Source organism: Brachyhypopomus gauderio, chromosome 15 (genome assembly GCF_052324685.1).
Source record: "Brachyhypopomus gauderio isolate BG-103 chromosome 15, BGAUD_0.2, whole genome shotgun sequence".
Taxonomy (NCBI): domain Eukaryota; kingdom Metazoa; phylum Chordata; class Actinopteri; order Gymnotiformes; family Hypopomidae; genus Brachyhypopomus; species Brachyhypopomus gauderio.
The window spans coordinates 3,051,533-3,070,745 of NC_135225.1; the positions used below are offsets into that span (position 1 = coordinate 3,051,533).

The 19,213-nt window shown below is 41.1% G+C and overlaps 3 protein-coding genes across 4 annotated transcripts; all 3 read right to left on the minus strand.

Annotated features, from left to right (window-relative positions):
• Positions 1–153: 153 nt before the first annotated feature.
• On the minus strand, positions 154–3,695 carry ftr14l (finTRIM family, member 14-like). Its single transcript, XM_076974807.1, has 6 exons — positions 3,121–3,695; positions 2,632–2,727; positions 2,259–2,492; positions 1,952–2,111; positions 1,774–1,833; positions 154–1,362 (listed from the first exon to the last, which is right to left on the minus strand). Exons 1-6 carry the CDS (start codon positions 3,538–3,540, stop codon positions 839–841), a joined length of 1,494 nt encoding a protein of 497 aa, XP_076830922.1. The 5' UTR covers positions 3,541–3,695; the 3' UTR covers positions 154–838.
• Positions 3,696–4,027: 332 nt separating this feature from the next.
• Positions 4,028–7,304, minus strand: LOC143476569 (toll-like receptor 4). The gene is made up of 3 exons (XM_076974806.1): positions 7,136–7,304; positions 6,780–6,946; positions 4,028–6,670 (listed from the first exon to the last, which is right to left on the minus strand). The coding sequence occupies exons 1-3, from the start codon at positions 7,220–7,222 to the stop codon at positions 4,459–4,461; spliced, it is 2,466 nt and encodes an 821-aa protein (XP_076830921.1). The 5' UTR covers positions 7,223–7,304; the 3' UTR covers positions 4,028–4,458.
• A 5,059-nt stretch (positions 7,305–12,363) lies between these two features.
• LOC143476141 (uncharacterized) lies at positions 12,364–17,981 on the minus strand. 2 transcript variants are annotated; one of them, XM_076974143.1, is made up of 2 exons: positions 17,794–17,981; positions 12,364–15,965 (listed from the first exon to the last, which is right to left on the minus strand). In XM_076974143.1, the coding sequence occupies exon 2, from the start codon at positions 15,795–15,797 to the stop codon at positions 14,217–14,219; it is 1,581 nt and encodes a 526-aa protein (XP_076830258.1). In that variant the 5' UTR covers positions 15,798–15,965; positions 17,794–17,981; the 3' UTR covers positions 12,364–14,216. The 2 variants fall into 2 exon arrangements, with proteins under 2 accessions (XP_076830258.1, XP_076830259.1); XM_076974144.1 differs by lacking the exon at positions 17,794–17,981 and adding an exon at positions 16,791–17,667.
• Between the last annotated feature and the right edge of the window lie 1,232 nt (positions 17,982–19,213).

Sequence of the window (19,213 nt, forward strand, 5' to 3'; positions counted from 1 at the left end):
TGTAGCTAATGGCTGGCTGGTTTTATTGTGTATGTATTGTGTGTGTGTGTTAATGTATCATGGTTTGGGATGAAGAATTTACTTTATTAAACTATTAAATTCTCTTATGAATACACGAAAACACTGCACCTTTTGTGAGTTTACTTCTGTGAGATATATACACATTAATCCTTAACAAAAGTGTCTGACATTTCTTAGCAAAACACTCACAAGCATGTGTTTTATTCATCATAAAATAAATGTTAAGTATGTGAACAAGGAAAAATGATACTGCATAAAAATTACAAGAATTTCTAAGATACATACCCAGATTTTGTTCAAGGCCAAATCAGAAACACATTACAGTAATTGTGGCCTTTTTAATTTTGTAACAAAAAAAGATGTAATTACACCATCTAGTGGTTAGGAAGTGTAGCATCTACTTTACATCTATTTACTGTAGCTTCCTTCATTTTCTTTGGTTCAGATTGCAGCTGACAGTCATTAATTAATCCAATAAGAAAATTTGATATTTAAAAGCCAGCATTGAGCTTTTAAATAGTCATGCCCTTTAGATAAAAATCTTTACAAAAGTAACTGAGAAAATTTTTACATTTTAGCCAGTCATATATATGGATGTGTGTGTGTGTGTGTGTGTGTGTGTGTGTTCACAAGCTGTGTGTGAATGTGCGTACGTGTGTGTGTGTTGGTGTGTGTGTGTGTGCAGGTCTCTCTTGTAAATGAGACGCCAAGTCTCAATGGGACTACCTGTATAAATAAAGGTCTAATAATAATAATAATAAAAGTGTGTGTGTGTGTGTGTGTGTGTGTGTGTGTAGTTTTTTTTTACATTCTTTTCTTATAGTATCCTTACAGTAGTTCCATAACCCCAGACCCCAAATCCAGCATAAAGTGGCTGGCTGAATGAGGTATACACCTTGTGGAGGAGAGTCATTGTGTCAGAGACGCTGTAAAACGCCAGCGTTCCAGACCTGCTGTCTAAATACACTGCTACCTTTGAAGAGCTGGGCACTGGTATAGTGGTACTTTTACTGTTGTGGATAAATGAGTACTTGGACTCAGAACAGTACAGACTCCAGGATCTATCATTCCAGCCAAAGCTGCAAACATTGTCCTTGCCTTTCCTGCTAATGTCCTTGTAGGTGACAGCTATGTCAGCCTCGGTACCGGTCCACTCCACCTCCCAGTAGTAGCGGCTGGTAGCCAGCACCTCCCTGCACAGCACCTGCTGCCAGAAGTCAAACCTCTCCGGGCTTTCGGGGCAGTGTCCTGGGTCACTGCTCATCTGTACCACGGTGTTTGCTCTGGAGAGCTGCAGGTCTGGGTGAGCGGTTAGAGGATCCAGAGAAAGACGACAGGAAACTTTACAGAAAAAAAAAATTAGTCGCAGTTAGAGTTAGACGCTAATATATAGACATTAATAGATATACGTACCGGTATGTGAATGTATAATTATATAGTTGCTGTTTAAAAAAATATAAACTAGACCTTGCTTGTAGTTTTGGTGGTGAGGTTTACAGCTTCATCTACTCTGATTTGGTATGGGACTTAAACAAATGTAAAATCCTGCAGGAAGTATATTGCCTGTAAATGTTGCATCTGCAAAGTTTGTCTTATCTAGTGAATAAAATTAGCACATATAGACAAGATGAGCTTGTCCAATGTTAATCAGGACTTTACGGTTCTATGGTTGTTGTGTAGGTGTAAAGTCCCAGTGTTACTTTACAGATTTATGTAAAAGTGTATTGCTATTGTAGTCATCAAGAAACGTACATTGTAAAAACTCCTCCCTTGTTTTTGGCTGTACTGTCTGCAGAATTTGAACATCACTCACTGAAAAATAAAAAATAAACAAATACAAATTTTAAACATTACAATTAATGAAAACTTTGAATAAATGAGGTAAGCTCAATTCACTGCTAAAGAAAAAGTAAAGAAATGTGTTACCAACCTGCTTGTGAGATCCTATTCAGTTCTTCCTTGCTCACGTCCTCTAACTGCACTTTAAGGTCAGATATGGCCTTCTTTGCTTTGTCAAAAGAGTGTTGTGGGACCAGTGTTGTTTTGGACAAGTCTTCATACCCTGACGGTCCGGTGAGAGCCTGCCAGCTCTAGGGACAGTCACAGACTTATTCTTTTATGTTTCCATAAACTTTTACTGCAATTGCAGATATTTTTGTACAAAGTTATATAAATTATTATTATTTTTTTTTATCAAAATGAATCTTGTTTTTATCCAGACTATCCATTGCAGCTACCTGTAGAAAATGGATGTGATCATCAGAGTGTGAAAGCTTCTCCAAATCATTGTGTTTCATCCTCAACAGTGTGATCTCTTCCTCCATCTGGCCCAGGTGTCTCTCTGCTTGAGTCAACATGGACGTCTCTTGAGCTCGGACCATCTCCTTCACGTCTGCATGCCTCCTCCCCAGAGCCTGAATCAGCTCGGTGAAGATCCTGTCATTCTCCTCTAACACACTCTGAGAAGAGTGCTGTGGTGAAAGGACAGAAGAATGTCCCCGTGAGATGAATCGGATTACACAGGCCACAGGTACAGTACTGCAGAGGCAAGAGTGACAGAGCGTGTCCTGTTTCCAAGATTGAAGTCGTACCTTTGGAGACTTCACCTACCTTAAGAGACTCCGCCGCCTGCCTTAGGTCCTGCCACTTTTTAATTCGTTCGTCAATCTTCTGCTGAGAGGCCATGAGTGTGACCCCGAGCTGTTTCTGCAGGAGCAGAATGTAAAGCGTGCATGAGTGTCCAGACCAATGAGGCTTCAGGAGCAGCACAAACCAGGAAGCGTGCACACGCCCGCCATTTGACACCTGTGAGCGTAACTCATGTGCCTGCGAGCGTGTGCGTTCTGATTCGTTCATCAGAAAACACCACGAGCCATTACCTTCCTAGATCTGTTTAACAGGTTCCTCATTTCATTTTTTCTGCTATTGTACCCAGCTCACTTTCACATTGAAACTTGACAATTTCTACAATATTCTACATCATTGAAATGATTAAATATTCTTAGACATGATGTTATTCATTTATTTATTTTTCCTGCTGCATTTCTGTGAATATGAGGAAGGTATGAACAGAGAGTGCCAGTAGAAAAACAACCTCACCTGCTTCTCTGTCCTCTCAGCTGCAGCTGTAACTGTATCATGTTTTTTGTGCTCTTCCATGATGCACATAATGCAAACACACCTCTGATCAGAGCGGCAGAAGACCTCCAGTAGCTTGTCGTGCTCGGCACAGATCTTCTCCCTCAGCTGGCCGGTGGCCGTCACCAGCTTGTGCTTCATCAGGGCTGGGTATTCGTAGTGAGCTTGCAGGTGGGTCTCGCAGAACGAGGTCAGGCACGTGAGGCAGGACTTCACAGCCCTCATCTTCTTGGCCAGGCAGAAGTCACACAGCACGTTGCGCTGACCGTTCTGGCTGCTCAGTCTGCTGTACCTGTCGTATCTGTCAGATGAATCGGGCCTCTGGGACTTACCCTGCGTGCCATAGCGACCCTGGTCCATCACGTTACTGCGACGGGACATTTTAAAATCTTTAAACCTTAGTGGAAAGGTGCAGGAGAGACTTCCGTGTGCCACCTAGTTTCACTGAAACTGTTGTGTCGCAGGCTTTTTATAGAGGAATGTAAACAATGAATGAAGGGTAAACCGGTATACCTTGTTGGAGGAGTTGGCTGAAGACACACGTGGCGGAACAAGGTTCTGGTTCTTACAGAGGGCTTAGGGGGAGAAGGCAGCTGTTAAAACACACGGCACATTTTTAAACATATTCCATATAAGGGTATTTGGTTGATAATTATTTAAAGGTGGTTGTTCATATGCAAAAAAAGAACCTTTGGAGGCAAAACAAGGAAGCGAAAGAATTTCCCATTATACAAGAAGTGAAAAATACAGGGACTTTTCTACTTAACAGCTGACAGTTTCAAAGACATTGTAATGTATAGTTTGGTAATAAATTTAACATTTCTCACTTCCCTGACTTACCACAAGATCAAGTAATGCCTGTCTTAGCAATAGTTGAAATACAAACTCTGCACTATGATTTTTTAAAAATATGAAATCAGTTACACAATTTTGCATACTAAACTTTCATAGAACCATTGGGAACTGACTTAATGCATTATCAAATAAAAGGTAGTGTTTACAAAGCGCAATCAATTAGTGCAATCAATACATACTGTGTGCCTTTTCATTCAAGGCCTTTTTCTTTTATTTTGCTTCACAGAAACAAAGTGAATATCTATAGAGACCTATCTTCCAACAAAGCAAACTTTACACAGATTCACAAGCACAACACATCAAATTATCTATGAAACATCCATGCCTGAGAATTATCATATAATTTAACATTAACAGTGTACATTATTGGTCTAGGGGTGTGCTGAACATATCATTTATTTAAAAATGTAACCATAAAATGCTTCAGATGTTTTGAAGACGTCATCATTTTGAGGCAATGACAGCCTTCCTGAGTCGAATCCAGAATCTCATGTTATTAAGAGGGTTTCTGCTCCATTTCAAATAAGTGTTCTTTTTTAGATACTTGTGAAGTCCAAAAACCTTCTTGATGTTCTTCTCTTCCACATCTTCTAGAATTATGATGATGATGTTGGCATTGCCTTGCATCACTAGCAAAGACTGGGCCATCTCGAACTCAAACCGACACCAGGAACTCTCAATAAAGTGTTTAGATACAACCACTATAATTTTACGACTGCCCAAGATTCCTTCATCTATTATATTGGAGGTGATGGCCTTTCCTGCTTCAAAGTCCCGCACATGGAGGCAAAGTTTAATGGGTGGAACTCCGTTCTCCAGATTGTCCACTAGTTCATCCATTACCCAGCATTCATCTTTACTAGAGTAGATGATGAAAGCGTCATATGAATATTCTCCTTGTTTGGCGGTCCGATGACCTCGTAGGACGATACAACCGTACCGCAGGTAAAACTGGAACTTGTACACCAAAACCGATGCAGACACAAGAACAATAGCAGCACATATGGAGAGAACAATCTTCAGTCTTCTAATATTTATACAACTTTGTGTGTCAAAGTCAGTTACTCTAAGGGTTGTGCTGGGGGACAGTGATTTACACAAAATGTTATAAGGATGAGGAAATAATTTCTGATTTTTGATAATCCACAAAATAAAGTCTGTTTGAGTGCAAAGGCAGTTGATTGGATTAAAAGATAAATCAAGTACTGAGAGGTTTGATGGTATATTTTGCAGAGTATTAAGTTGGATACTAGCAATGTTATTTTGGTCTACTGCAAGCTGTGTTAGGCTAGGAAGATTTGGCTGTGTCAAAAAATCTAAAACCATCAACTTGTTTCGACTAAGAAATAAATGTTGCAGTCTCTGCAGATCTTTGAAAGTTGTCCAGACTATATGATCAATGCCAGAGTTTGACATGTCAAGAGATTCTAGAACTGTAAGATTTGAAAATAAATAACTCAGTATATCTCCTTGAAAAGTGTTGCCTGATATTTTTAGTACTTTAAGACTGTTAAGGCCATGAAAAGATGAAGGGCTACTGAAAGTAAGTCTTGTGTATGAAAGGTCTAAATATGTTAAGTATTTCAGGTTTTGTAAGACTCCATATTTCCCTATTATATCTAATTTTGTGTGGTGGAAATCCAATACCTCAAGCAATTCTAGACCAGAAAATGGTTTTAAGTCTGTATTTATGTTTGCATTGAGGCTCAAATTGATGAAACGAATTTTTGGCATATCCTTGAAATAATAAGAACAACAGCCTTTGATTGAAAATTGGTTTCTACTCAGATCTACATACTGGAGGTTTGGCATATCACTGAAACCCCTAAACAATGCCGGACTGTTATTAATAATCACCAGCTTTTCTAAGGAATGCAAATGAGAAAGTTTTGGTATTTCTGATAAATCATTTTTACCTATATAAAGTTCTTTAAGATGATGAAATGGAACATTTTCAATGAATCGTAAATATCCTTTTTTCAGAGTGATTTTTGTTGCATTAACCATACAGTGGAGGACATGGAATTCATAATACGAACTTTCTTTTTGGAGAAAATATATTTCTTTGAACTTGATTAAGCAGAGGCCATCAAGATAGTACGGATCGACTCCCTTTAAAGAAATAGCAGGAATGTAGCTTCCAATGGTGAGTTTGATGACATCAAGGCCACTGAGTGCTTTTAGTCCATCAGTCAGTGCGTTTAAAGACACAAAGGCACCCTGTATGTTAAGCTCTCTGAGTAAGATGTCTTGAAATGCTCCTGGTTCTATGTGTAATATTGGATTCCTGGAGAGTTTTAATGTGATATTTCCTCTCATTTCGCGCAGTACAGTAGTGTGGTTCACTTTTATGATTGATATGTTATTGGCATGCAGATCAAGTAAACAGAAGTCTGTGAAGTTTGTCATGAATACTGGCAGAGCCACGGATTTAATGTTGTTAGTCCCAATGTTGAGATCCTGAAGCTTGGTGAGATTGTTGAATGGAATATTGAAAGAAGAAAGACCTGTATCTACAAGAACAAGCCTGTGTAGTTTATGTAATGAGTTGATGGAATCGGGTCCTATATATGAGATAGGGTTTCCAGTCAGAATTAGAGTAGTGACATTCTTCACATTGTGAAAAGCATTGTCCGCAATGTACTGGATATAACATCTGAAAGGGAAGAGAGATTCAAAGATTTGCTTTGTTCATTTAAAATCCATTCAATGAACGAGAAGATTCACGCTTGAAAATGATTTGTACATAGAAAAACCTCATTTACCTTGTAAGATCAAGGACACGTAAACCATACAGCCAAGGAAATACAGGCTTGTGCAAAGAAGGTAAGAAATTAAAACTGAAATACAGTTCTTCCGTAGAGGAAGGAATACTGCTTGGTATAGAAGTAAGATTCCTTCCTTCACATGAGTAGTGTTCTGCCCTTTTCATCTGCACATCAAAATCATGAAATATTGAAATATATACAAATTATTGAAATACTTAATTTTGAGTGTTAAGACTGACTGCATGTTTTGTGTGTCATATAATGATTAATAATAATTGTGGTGCATGAAATTGATCACAGGAACAAAATGCAATACTTCTGTGTTTTTATTTGATTTAGTTAACAGAACTTACCTTTCTACACGCCTCTCCATTTCCATGTTGTATAAGAATGAAAACTATGTACAGACACAAACATCCACCCATACAAACGGCTGTCATAATGAAGTATGATCAACTGCCAATAATGTTGCCCAACTGAGAGCAAAACTAAAACTGTGAAGTTTTATCATGTAAATGTGAAATAAGGAAGAAATTTAGTCACATGCAGATGATGTCAGCTAAGTTCCCACACACTTCTCACATTTCCCATTTCTATTTAATATCCTATAAACAATCTATTCTTATACGTGTTACTCTTTTCATGCTTTAGTTTACCCTTTTGTCATTAATGCTATTAAAATGGGGTTCAAAAGTTTCAGCACCCCTATAAAAATTTCTGTTACTGTAAACAGTATTTGACTTCAAGGTGAACACGTCTCCAAGAGGTGTAAAATTGAAAACATTATGGAAAGATCATTATGAACCATTATTTTCAACGTTTTAAGCATGATTAGTGTATTATTTATGTTTTATACAAAGAGTTAAAAATGGAGCATCATGCAAAGGATTGGGCAGCCCAAGACATTCAAGTTCTCGGATGTGTTTTACCAACATCTCAGACATTAATTAGGGTGGCTTGCTCTCAGTCATCATTTTTAAAATGTGGCTGATACAAATTTAAAGTTTAATAAACACTGTCAAGTTTTGTTTGACCCTGCTCAGCAATTGGAAAATAAAAATAAAATTATACCCACGAATCAAGAGCTGGATGACGACAACAAAGTGTTTTCAGGTGGCCACTTCCATAGAAAATTAAGAAACAGCAGTTAACAGTAATAGACCAAGAAAACTTTGATAACTGCTTGTAGGATTTCTAGAACAATGTATCAAAACCCATTTTTGATTCCAGAAAGCAGACCCTCCAGAAAGTTGCGATGTTGCGATTTGCAACTTCAACGCAACTTCAAGCAAACCCCGCGAATTCAGGGCGGTGTTGCAACTTCAGCCAATCACCGCAACTTTCCCGCAAATTTGACCAATCACTGATGTCGTCTTGATGTGACGTCGACAAACTCCCGCCTTACCTCCGTATATACGTTCAAGAGGAGCAGACTGAAAGCAGCATGAGCGACGAAAATAACGGCAAAAAGATCGGGAAAAGCAGTATCCCGGTACACTACATGAAAACGGGGATAACCTGTCCAGATCCGACCCGCGAATTGATTATCTATGGCCCCCTGGATGATATTTAATTACTATTAGAACCGGCCCGCAGGCCACAGCCGCCCGATGGTGTTTTGCACCCACAAACACTACATTCCCCACAATGCAACGGTAGCCCGCGAAGTCACTGCAGCGCACGCAAGCGGCGAGGGTCTGAGATAAAGTTTATAAGTTTAAACTTTGAACTGAGATAAAGTTTATTTATCTCTGATCCATATCTATGAGTTACTAGTTCGCTCTGGCGCCAACCACTGGCGATCGATGTCGATATAATACTTAATTTGTGTCCATTTTACAGGCCGCCCGGTAACAACTTACGTTCGCTAACCCCCCCCCCCCCCCCCCCCCCGGTCAACAATTAATGTTCGCCACCCCCTCCAGGTTCAAATCTCACTTCAAGCGATCTTGAAAAGTTGGCAACCCTGAATAAATAGGTAAATAGATAATTAAAATGGACTACTAAATAGAGGAAACCATACAACATTTACTCCCTATTGTAATGTACTCACAAAAAAGCAAAAACACACCGCTACTTCCATCGCAATTTTTTTGAAAAACACCCGCAACATCAAACATTTTAGCCCGCAACAATCACAAAAAAGGCCCGCGAATTCCTGGGGGGACTGAAAGACCTATAAAATATTCCTATAAAATTTGCTAAAAAAAAAGACAAATGCTTAATGGAACTTTTTCAGCATTTAGCAGAGCAATTTACAAAAAAAATACTTGGAAGTTACACTAGTACATAATGGGTTCCATTATATTAAGAGCCCTGTCACTGCAAACACAACTAACCAGCAATTTTAAGTATATAAATTAATAAGTGCAGAATGTCTTTTGAAGAGGTGAGGATTCAGTGTGATGGAGAAGGCCGACTGTACCTTCATTCCACGGACGTAATTTTGGAGGGGGACGGGGGGGACATGTCCCCCCTACTTTTTCAAAAGCCGGTTTTGGTCCCCCCCAGTTTTTACGGTTAAAACCAAATATTTAAATAGCGACGAATCCATGTCCCCCCCACTTTTGAAATCAAAATTACGTCCATGCTTCATTCCACCTTCTGGGTCTCATATAGAAGAGTCTTAATGTGCATCTTCTCCTGTCCAACTGCTCATTAACGCAAAGGTCGAATCAGCCAATCACATGGCAGCAACGTAATGCCTTTAGTCATGTAGACATGGACAAGACAATCAGGTGCAGTTCAAACCAAGCATCAGCTGGGGAAGAAAGGTGATTTAAGTGACTTTGAACATTCTGTGGGCGCAAATGCCAGAAGTCAGAGGAGAATGGCCAGACTGAAAGAATGGCAACAATCACTCAAATAACCTGTCGTTACAACCGCGGCATGCAGAAGAGCATCTCTGAACACACAACACGTTGAACCTTGAGGTGGATGGGCTACAGCAGCAGAAGACCACACTGGGTGCCACTCCTGTCAGCTAAGAACAGTAAACTGAGGCTACAATTTGCACAGGCTCACCAAAATTGAATAGAAGATTGGAAAAACGTTGCCTGGTCTAATGAGTCTCAATTTCTGCTGTGACATTTGGATGGTAAGGTCAGAATTTGACATCAACAATATGAAAGCATGAATCCATCCTGATTTGTATCAACAGTTTAGGCTGGTGGTGGTGGTGCAATGGTGTGGGGGATATTTTCCTGGCACACTTTGGGCCCATTAGTACCAATTGAGCATTGTGTCAACGCCACAGCCTACCTGAGTATTGTTGCTAACCATGTCCATCCCTTTATGACCACAGTGTACCCATCTTCTGATGGTTACTTCCAGCAGGATAACTGGAACCATGTCATAAAGCGAGAATCATCTCAGACTGGTTTCTTGAACACAACAATGAGTTCACTGTACCCCAATGACCTCCACAGTCACCAAATCTCAATCCAATAGAGCACCTTTGGGATGTGGTGGAACGGGACAAGCAAGATTTACCTAATAAAGTGGCCGGTGAGTGTAAATGTGTGATGTTTGAGTGTGCATAAGATATATACATATGTGCTTTTTGAGTGTGCATTAGCTATATACACATGTGCTTTTTGAGTGTGCATTAGCTATATACACATGTGCTTTTTGAGTGTGCATTAGCTATATACACATGTGCTTTTTGAGTGTGCATTAGCTATATACATATGTGCTTTTTGAGTGTGCATTAGCTATATGCATATGTGCTTTTTGAATTTTTGAATGTGCATTAGCTATTTACATATGTGCTTTTTGAGTGTGTATAATCTACTCTCACTTCTTCTTTCCTTTAATTATTAATATTCCCCTGAAATCTATACAAACAAAAAAGTTAACTGAAGTTCAGACTTATGGTTATAAATTAATGTTATGGCAGCAATATCAACAACAACAAAACAATACCAGTTTTAATAAAAAAAATTATTTCTAAGCAATTACATTTAATGAGGGCATAATTTGGTTTTCATTTAACATAATCCATGACAGTTAACCCACATAATAAAACATGAAACCAATAGTCGTATTCTCTGTGGTCAAACTTAAGACTTTTTTGATATAGAAAAATTATTTTTGGCTCTGATGTGATATATGGAAACACACACTTTATGACACACAGCCACTTTATACCTAGCTATGTCCAATTTGGACCCAATTTAGCCTTCAGAGCTCACTTAATTCTTTGTGGCATCAATTCAACAAGATATTGCAAACATTCCTCAGAGATTTTGGTCCAGAGTGATATGATTGCAGCAGATTTGTCGGCTGCACTAATGAGCTCAGATCTGGTGACCATGGAGGCCACATGAGTAGTGTACTCCTGTTTTAGAAACCCATGAGATGATTTGAGCTTTGTGATATGGCACATTATCCCGCTGGAAGATTACATTATTAGAAGATGGACACACTGTGTCACACGGTCATAAAGGAATGGACAGGGTCAGCAATAATACTCAGGTATGCTATGGCACTTAATGGTCAGTTGATATTAAGGTGCCTAGTGTGCCCAGAAAATATCTGCACATCAGTTGTACAGTGTGGCTGAGTTACTGTTGAGTTATCAGTGTGGACATTCTTTGACATCAAGACATTCTTGCCCAGAGACCTGCCGCTCACTGGATGTTATGTATTTATAAACCCTAGAGATGACTGTAAATCCTAGATCAGCACTTTCTAAAATCCTCAGGACAGCCCATCTAGCACCAACAGCCGTGTCACCTCTCGTCCTCATGCGGATGCTTCCTGAACTTCAGCAGGTCCTCTTGACCATATATCTACGTGTTCAAATATTCTTGCGGTCACATGATTGGCTGGTATTTGTATTAGAAGAGCAGAAATATGCCATGAGACAAAATAATGGGTGTCGTGCTGGACACGTAAGGCATGGTCACACATCCACAGTATATTTAGTATGTTGTAGTATTAATCTGGTTTACCTTGTCAAACATTTACCATGTAGATTAGCTTTACTGAAGATTGAAATGTTTTATTCATGTTATTGGATTTTGGTTGTGCTTATTCCAAGTATTTTTTAAAATTTATTTCAACCTACTCATAGGAGTCTACGTATTTCACAGAATTATTTTCATACTTGCATTTAGTCCTGTAGTGGTAAAGACCAGAAGACGTCTATATGGACATAACCGTATTAAAATAATTTGTAATCATTTAAGAATGTTATAGCTGTTCAAAATGGATTTGCTAGAACACCCAACCTGATCCCAGTGGAAACTGAAGCTTCTCAGCTAGTTCTGATGCAACCAGTACATCATTCCCCACTCCCAATACTCACAAAACCTGTATCCTTATAGACCATTTTTTTTACCCTGAAGCAAGGACTACCAACGTATTTGTCCCACGGAATAACTCTTGCTACATCTCATAATATACACTATATATGACAATAGGCCATTGCCACAGAATGAGATGCATGGTACACTCAATCATAATTCATCTTCAAATAGCACTGTCTACGGTGCTGGTAAAAAGGACAGGCCTAGAGAAAGATTGAAGAAATGTATTGGGAGTCTCTTTAAAAAAAAAAAAAAAAAACAAGTCAACAGATAGTCAAGAACCTTTATTTATCCATATGTGAGCCACTCAAAGATGGGGAAGAGACATGGAACAACATCTGACCACTTAAAAGAGGGCAATCAAAATATGGATAGATGGCATTGTAACTTCTCATTTTAACCTCTAATTATTCTACAATATGAGGCCAGCTGACAGACTGAAATTAAAAGACAGCAGTAACAGTGTAAACATATATTCATATACAGAGAAGCAAAACAAAATTACACGAAATAAAAGTAAAATATGTTGGTTAGTATGTAAATGAACAAAAAGGGAAGAGCCAAAACCTTTTTTTTTTCTATTACAGCTCAACATACATTTCTATACAGCATGCAATAAGGCACCTATCTAACAATGAATAAGCCTAGGCTAGGAGTTGAAGCACAATCATCCAAATTGGGGGGAGGGGTGTCAGCGTTCACTCCCATAAAAACAGTATTTCCTTTCATTTCCCTTTCAGATTACCCAAACCATATTAAAAAAATACATCAGTTTGTAAAAGTTTTTCCTCCATACATAGAACTGTAAGTAGAAAGCGTATCTTCATGGAATTTTGAAAAACTGAACCAAGAGCAAGCTATACTTTATTCATTGTTAAGTATACACAATCTATTACACTAAATTTGATAAATTGCTGAATGTGTCCAGAATACAAGTTAACTACAGGTTATATATATATATATATATATATGAATGACTGAACTAGTTCTATAGCAATTGCAAGGAACAGGATTGCATACAAAGGTCAATGATTTACCCATTAGTGAGTGGTGTACCAAATGGATCTAGTAAAGCAACATTAGAGGGAATATTTAAATCAAATTACACAGAATTTGTAGTATACATTCTTTTATATGCCAAATCAGTCAAATCAGACAAGACAGGTTAACAAGAACAAAAATCTCCATCTTGCATTGTTTTCTATTGCTCGTCAGAACCAAGCTGGCTGCAAAATGCAGGACAAAAGTAAAGCATGTTTTAAGGGCATGACCATGGGTACTTTATTGAATGTATGCTACAATTAACACATTTGTATTTTTGCTCACAACTTAGCGGATATGATTGCTATTGAAAGCAGTAGAGCCCTCGTACATTTTAACTGAAGTAACTGAGGCAAATTTTTACTATTTATTCAGACCTGCACTTTTTTGCTAACAGCTTGTCTGGAGCCAGTCAAATGCCTCAAGCACCAGCGCATTTTCTCATTTCAAAACAAAGATGGTTGAGACTGACTGGATCGTACGTCTGACAGAAGAAAGAAAACAAGCACACTACTTACCCATACATATGTATATAAAAATGAACACTTATTTACAAATGTTTTTGAACAGCCCATAATGGAGATGAGATGGGCAAAGATACAAGGACTAGGGAGTGACTATGCGAGTCAAAATCTGCTCGACTTGGCCACCAATTATGTCTAAAGCTCAATACAGGCCGAGACATCCTGGACGCACCAGTTTCTGAAAACATCCACCTTAATTAACTCCAAGGACATTACCAAGAGTATAACCAGCCCAAGTCACTAAGCATGAAATTGCTACAAGTTCTGTCTACATTATTATACAGGAGTCAAATTAAAAACAGCAAGCTCTATATGCACATTACGCAGATCTGAATCAGCTAAATGTCAATCATACCACTTATTGAAATTCATCGCTCTTAAAAGGTAAAGTTTTTAACCAAACGCTTACTTTCAATAACATCAAGATCCTTCTGAAGGCCCAGATAAGTTTAGTTTTTTATTTTTCTGAAGACAAACTCACCCATATATGGTTTAGGTTTGGCCTGAAACTACACTGGGACAATTTGTAAAATGTCACCAACAATTCCATGGTGAGCTCACTGGTCAATATGAATTCTATGATGCCTGGACAGAGAGGAAGAATGATTGAAACCCTTCCCACACTGAGAGCACCTGTATGGCTTCTCACTCTGCAGAACTCTTTGTTTCAAGATGGTAGTATGAGGGAATCCCTTTCCTGATGGAATAGCACTGTAGGACGACTTCTCGTCCAAATGAACACGCTGATGCCGTGCAAGAGAGGAGGAATGATTAAACCTCTTGCCACAGTGGGCGCAGGTATACGATTTCCCGTCGGAGTGAGTTCTTTGGTGTCTGGACAGGGACGACGAGTGATTGAAGCTCTTCTCACAGTGGTTGCAGCTGTATGGCTTTTCGCCGGTGTGCATCCCCCTCTTATTGGGAGAATCGTAGGAGAACTCCTTGTCGGACTGAGGGTACAGCTTGGCCTCCAGGTGGACCTTGTGGTGTCTGGACAGGGACGAAGAGTGGTTGAAACCTTTGTCGCACTGGGAGCATCGGTACGGCTTGCCACCCTGGTGGACCAGCTGGTGCTTCTTCAGGTGACGTTTCCTCACAAAGCTCTTCCTGCACTGGTTGCACTTGTAGGGTTTCTCGCCAGAGTGAATCCGCTGGTGTTCTCTCAAAGTGGCCGCCGCGGCAAAACATTTGCCACACTGGGTGCATCTATGTGGCTTATCGCCAGCGTGGGTCTTCTGGTGCTGTTTGAGATTAGACGCAGTAGTGAAACCTTTACCACACTGGGGGCAGTTAAATGGCTTCTCGCGGGCATGGAGCTCCTGGTGTTTCTTTAGGTGGCGTCTACGCACAAAACTCTTCCTGCACTGGGTACATTTATAGGGCTTGTCGTCAGAATGCATTTTCATATGCTCTCGGAGCGTGATGGCTGCGGCAAAACTCTTCCCACATTCAGAGCATCTGTGTGGCTTTTCAGGAGAGTGCATCATCTGGTGTGGCTTCAGGTTAAACGCATCAATGACTCCCTTGCCAACCATCTCTACACCTGTGGTGGCATAGCTCTTCTCTTTCATGTGTATTTTCATATGCCCCCTAAGGCTGGCTTCTACCGCAAAACTCTCGCCACAGTGGACACAAATGTAGGGATTGGTCGCTTTGTGTATCTCAAAATGTTGGTGCAGATCGGTCATGCTACCGAATATCTCGCCGCACTCGTTGCATTGCAGACCCTGAGCTTCATGAATGACAACACCATTCTCTGACTCCACCGTGAGCTCTCCTCCGTGGTCTGACTCAACTTTCACAACATGCTCTGCACCTGCTCCACCCATATCCGCCTTCAACAGCACCTCACCGAGCAGGGCCTCGTTGCCCTTTATGTCCGCACTTACAAAGTACTGAGGGTCGTGTTGCACTTCGGATTTGATGTAGTCATGGTCCGTCTCCGTCACGGCATCAACACAAGTCACAGCGCCCAGATCTCCATGAATAGCTTCCAGGTCGAGCCTCTTGTCCTCTTGGGTCATGATCTCCGTCTCCGCTGCATAGTGCAAGTCTCCGACTTGTGTGTGCGCGATGACACACTCAGACCCCAGTGTGTCCAGGCCTGGTGTGTCACACTCAGTCTCTGACTCGGCCATCAAGACACACTCCAGCCTGACGACTTCCGTCTTTCCGTTTAAGTGAAACTTTGCGTTGCTCTGGGAGCACCGCTTTCTCACAACAGAAGATGCTTGAGGTCTTATTGATCAACTTGAGCCAGGAGGAATCCTGCCTGTTCGGAAGACAATGCTGACTGGAACGTTTTTCTGCATATAAAGAACAAAATAAATTAATGAAGGGAAAACAAATGCACTGATGACAACATTCAAATCAGTGCATTTTAAATACATGTTAAACAAAGCAGTTGACAAGTCTGCAAACAATCAGAGTCCCATCGCTCCACAATGGCTACATACAGCCAAGCCTGCAACAGGCTAGTTTACAGCAAACTGCTTGGCCATTAGGCCAACACCTGGACTGTTGATGTGCTACATGATCAAGCTGCATAAACAAAACATTTTCACAAGATTAAATGTGCAGTTCGCTGATACAAAAGTACATGTCAAACACCTATGGGCAAGTCAGCCATTACCCCAACATTAGGCAAACAATGTAACAGTCACAGTAAACACAAATAAAGCTATACAGCTATTACCATCAAGCTAGTTAGCAAATTTCTGTATTGCTAAAATCTGGCTAGTGTTAGCCGGTGGACTGTTATTTTTAGGCTAACTGAGATGGGCTAGGTTTACCTGTTAAAACAAAGTTAACACAAACTCCTTAGACAGTCTGAACTACATGTTGCATTATGACAATATTGCATTTTGTAGAACCAGTGCCGACGTGTACCTAAGAATGTAACCCAATAACTAATATCAACGTGCATCTACACAGAAGGTAAACACTGGTATGGCATTGTTGGCTAGTTTAGCTGGCTAAATAGCTTGCTAGTTAGCTTCATGAAGCATGCAATATCTGCTAACTAGCTGGCTAACTAGCAATTCACCCCGATCATAAAGCACGTTTAAGCTAAATGGTGTATTAAAGTAAAATTCTAGATCAACGCCTGTGTCTCAGTCCGACGTACAAACCCCTCAGGAGGCGAGCAGAGGAAACTCCGGCGCGACCGCGTGGAGGAACCAGGGCGCCGGTTCTGGGTGTTCATCTTGTGCCACTCAGGTTCAAACTGCTAACTAGCTCTAAAATGGCCGCCGCTAGCTTCCGCCCTCCAGGACGTGTGTAGCCGCCACGCACTCGGGCCGGAGCGCACCGCCAACACACGCACACAAAAATGGGCTAAAGCCTCCCAAAAACCCGCGGGAAACGAGCCAAACTGGTCCGGGCGGTGATAAATAACAATAATAGTGTGTTATAAGCGACCACACGGAGCGTCGCCGAGACTTATACAGTAATAACGGCCACCACAAGATGGCTAACGATGGCCGAACGCCTCGCGAAAAGCCCGGGAAAGGCGGCCCCCCATCTTACATAACCAGCGACGCCATCGCTTTGTCGTCGCAGCATTAGAACACACACACCGCACATAAACACTCGGGTGCTCGGTGCGAGCTGTGGCGAGACGCTCGTAAATCATCCCGGGTTATTCCGCTCGTCTCGACGCCGAACCACCAGCGCTAGCCTTAGCGGGCTACCAGAACATTCTCACGGGGGAGGGGGGAAACGACACGGCCTCACGCCGCCCGCCCCGCTAGCTTAGCGCGCCACCGCCATTGCTAAGGAGGGTCGGTGACGTGCTCCGGAGTCCGACCGACCGAGACGGAGCCCGGGATAACGCACGAAAAAACGCCCCCGATACGTTAGAAATATCGCCGCTTCACGCGCGGCGCGGTACATTAGTATAAGCGCGCGTTTGTGCGGCGGGAAGGCGCGCGAGGCCCGGCCATTATGACGACATCGAACTCCGCGTCGCCATAGCACGCTAGTTAGCCTAGCCACCTAGCTAGTTAGCTAGCCCGCTAACGGTTAGGTCAACTCGCCCTGAAGTTTTAATCCCGAAACCGCGGATTGATACTTAGACACGGCAAATTACAAAATTTAAAATACAAAAATTTTAACTTTAGGGATTTTTCCGACCTGTTTTTGTGGGTTTTTTGTCCTTTAAAGATTGGGTCTTCGGGAGAAAACCGCGACTCTGCTACTCGCAGGCCTCAGGATGTCTCTCTCTCGCGCGTCTGCACAGCCTGGCTGCGGTCCGCTCTTGTCTCGCGCTCTCTCGCTCTGCGCACGAAGAAGGGCTCGCGCCACGGAGCTTCTGGCGCCAAAGTGCGTTTAAGCGCATGAGCAAAAAGGGTTGAGGGCGAGGGGAGGCGAGCTCACGGCTGCCCCCCAACGTCTCGGCGTGGTATAAACTTGTACGACTGAGATGTGGGGGAATCGCCACGCCAGACCCCGATAGGTGTTTTGTCGTGTTTTGTTTTCTCTATAAAAATGATATGACTAGGGTAACGAACCTAACATAAGCATCCTTTCGTGTAAAATGGTTTTTGGTGATGATTATGCGGCGAAAGTGTGATTAAGTGGTCTAGAAGTTTAAGTTTAAAATTAAACTTAAACTTAAACTGATTCCAGGCCGTTTTGGTTGCCATTAAGGTTTCAGACGTGTAACTGCTAAATGTTCTTATAATAGGACGTCCAGTCTTCTCGGCTCGGCCGCTAGGGAGCACCTCCTCACTGTCCATGCATTTGACGAGATACATTTACGCCAAATAATTTAAGACATTCTGAATGTTTTAGACCACACACCAGAAAAGAAAGACTGCAGTGGTGCAGGCTGAACGGAGGCCGTGAAGGATCAGTTACAGCTCAAACGCACACAGGTCCCTGCGTGACTCACACTCTGATATTCTGCAACCACGACCATAAACACCTCCGTTTTAACTGCCTTCATGATAAGCAGTTAATAAGGGAAACGGATATATCTCGTCATTGAGGAACAAGACAAGGAGGACGTTGGTGGTGCTTTTTGATAAACATCTACCTCGTCACGTGAAATATGAGACAGGCAATGGTCTCTCTGAGCTTAACATATGAAAGACTCCCACACTTCCGGTGAGGCCTGTTCCTCCTTCAGTAAACAGCAGTAGTGAAACACTGACTACCGGGTGCTGCCATTTGTGGATTTGCTCGTATTAAGGCATCTTCTTGTTTTTCTTAGCAATATAACTGCCATCATTGCTCAGTCACAAATTTTCACATATTCAATAGGTTTAAGTTGTGTTCTTCAAATTACTCCTCTCTTATTTTGACAGAAAATAAGTGACTGTTTGGCTGAAATTATACAGTGGCCTAAGTATGAAACAATAACAACATTCAAAGCTGTTTAATATGTACCGTTTCTTGTGTTCGTAAATGCATAATAAAAATACATTTGTAAAAAAGTTTTTGTGATACTATAACTTTGTGACAAAAATTGACAGCACCTAATTCACTGTATATAGAAACACAGTGCAGTACTTGAGACATTCTGCACTGTGAAACCACGTTCAACTCAGAA

Excerpts from the sequence above, each read along its gene's own strand:
- ftr14l (XM_076974807.1), bottom strand. The coding sequence starts at position 3,540 with ATGTCCCGTCGCAGTAACGTGATGGACCAGGGTCGCTATGGCACGCAG. Across the intron at positions 2,493-2,631 it reads AGGCGGCGGAGTCTCTTAAG|CACTCTTCTCAGAGTGTGTT; the intron begins GTAGGTGAAGTC and ends CTTTCACCACAG. Across the intron at positions 2,112-2,258 it reads ATCACATCCATTTTCTACAG|AGCTGGCAGGCTCTCACCGG; the intron begins GTAGCTGCAATG and ends GACTGTCCCTAG.
- LOC143476569 (XM_076974806.1), bottom strand. The coding sequence starts at position 7,222 with ATGACAGCCGTTTGTATGGGTGGATGTTTGTGTCTGTACATAGTTTTC. Across the intron at positions 6,947-7,135 it reads ATGGAGAGGCGTGTAGAAAG|ATGAAAAGGGCAGAACACTA; the intron begins GTAAGTTCTGTT and ends TTTGATGTGCAG. Across the intron at positions 6,671-6,779 it reads CGTGTCCTTGATCTTACAAG|ATGTTATATCCAGTACATTG; the intron begins GTAAATGAGGTT and ends CTTCCCTTTCAG.
- LOC143476141 (XM_076974143.1), bottom strand. The coding sequence starts at position 15,797 with ATGGCCGAGTCAGAGACTGAGTGTGACACACCAGGCCTGGACACACTG.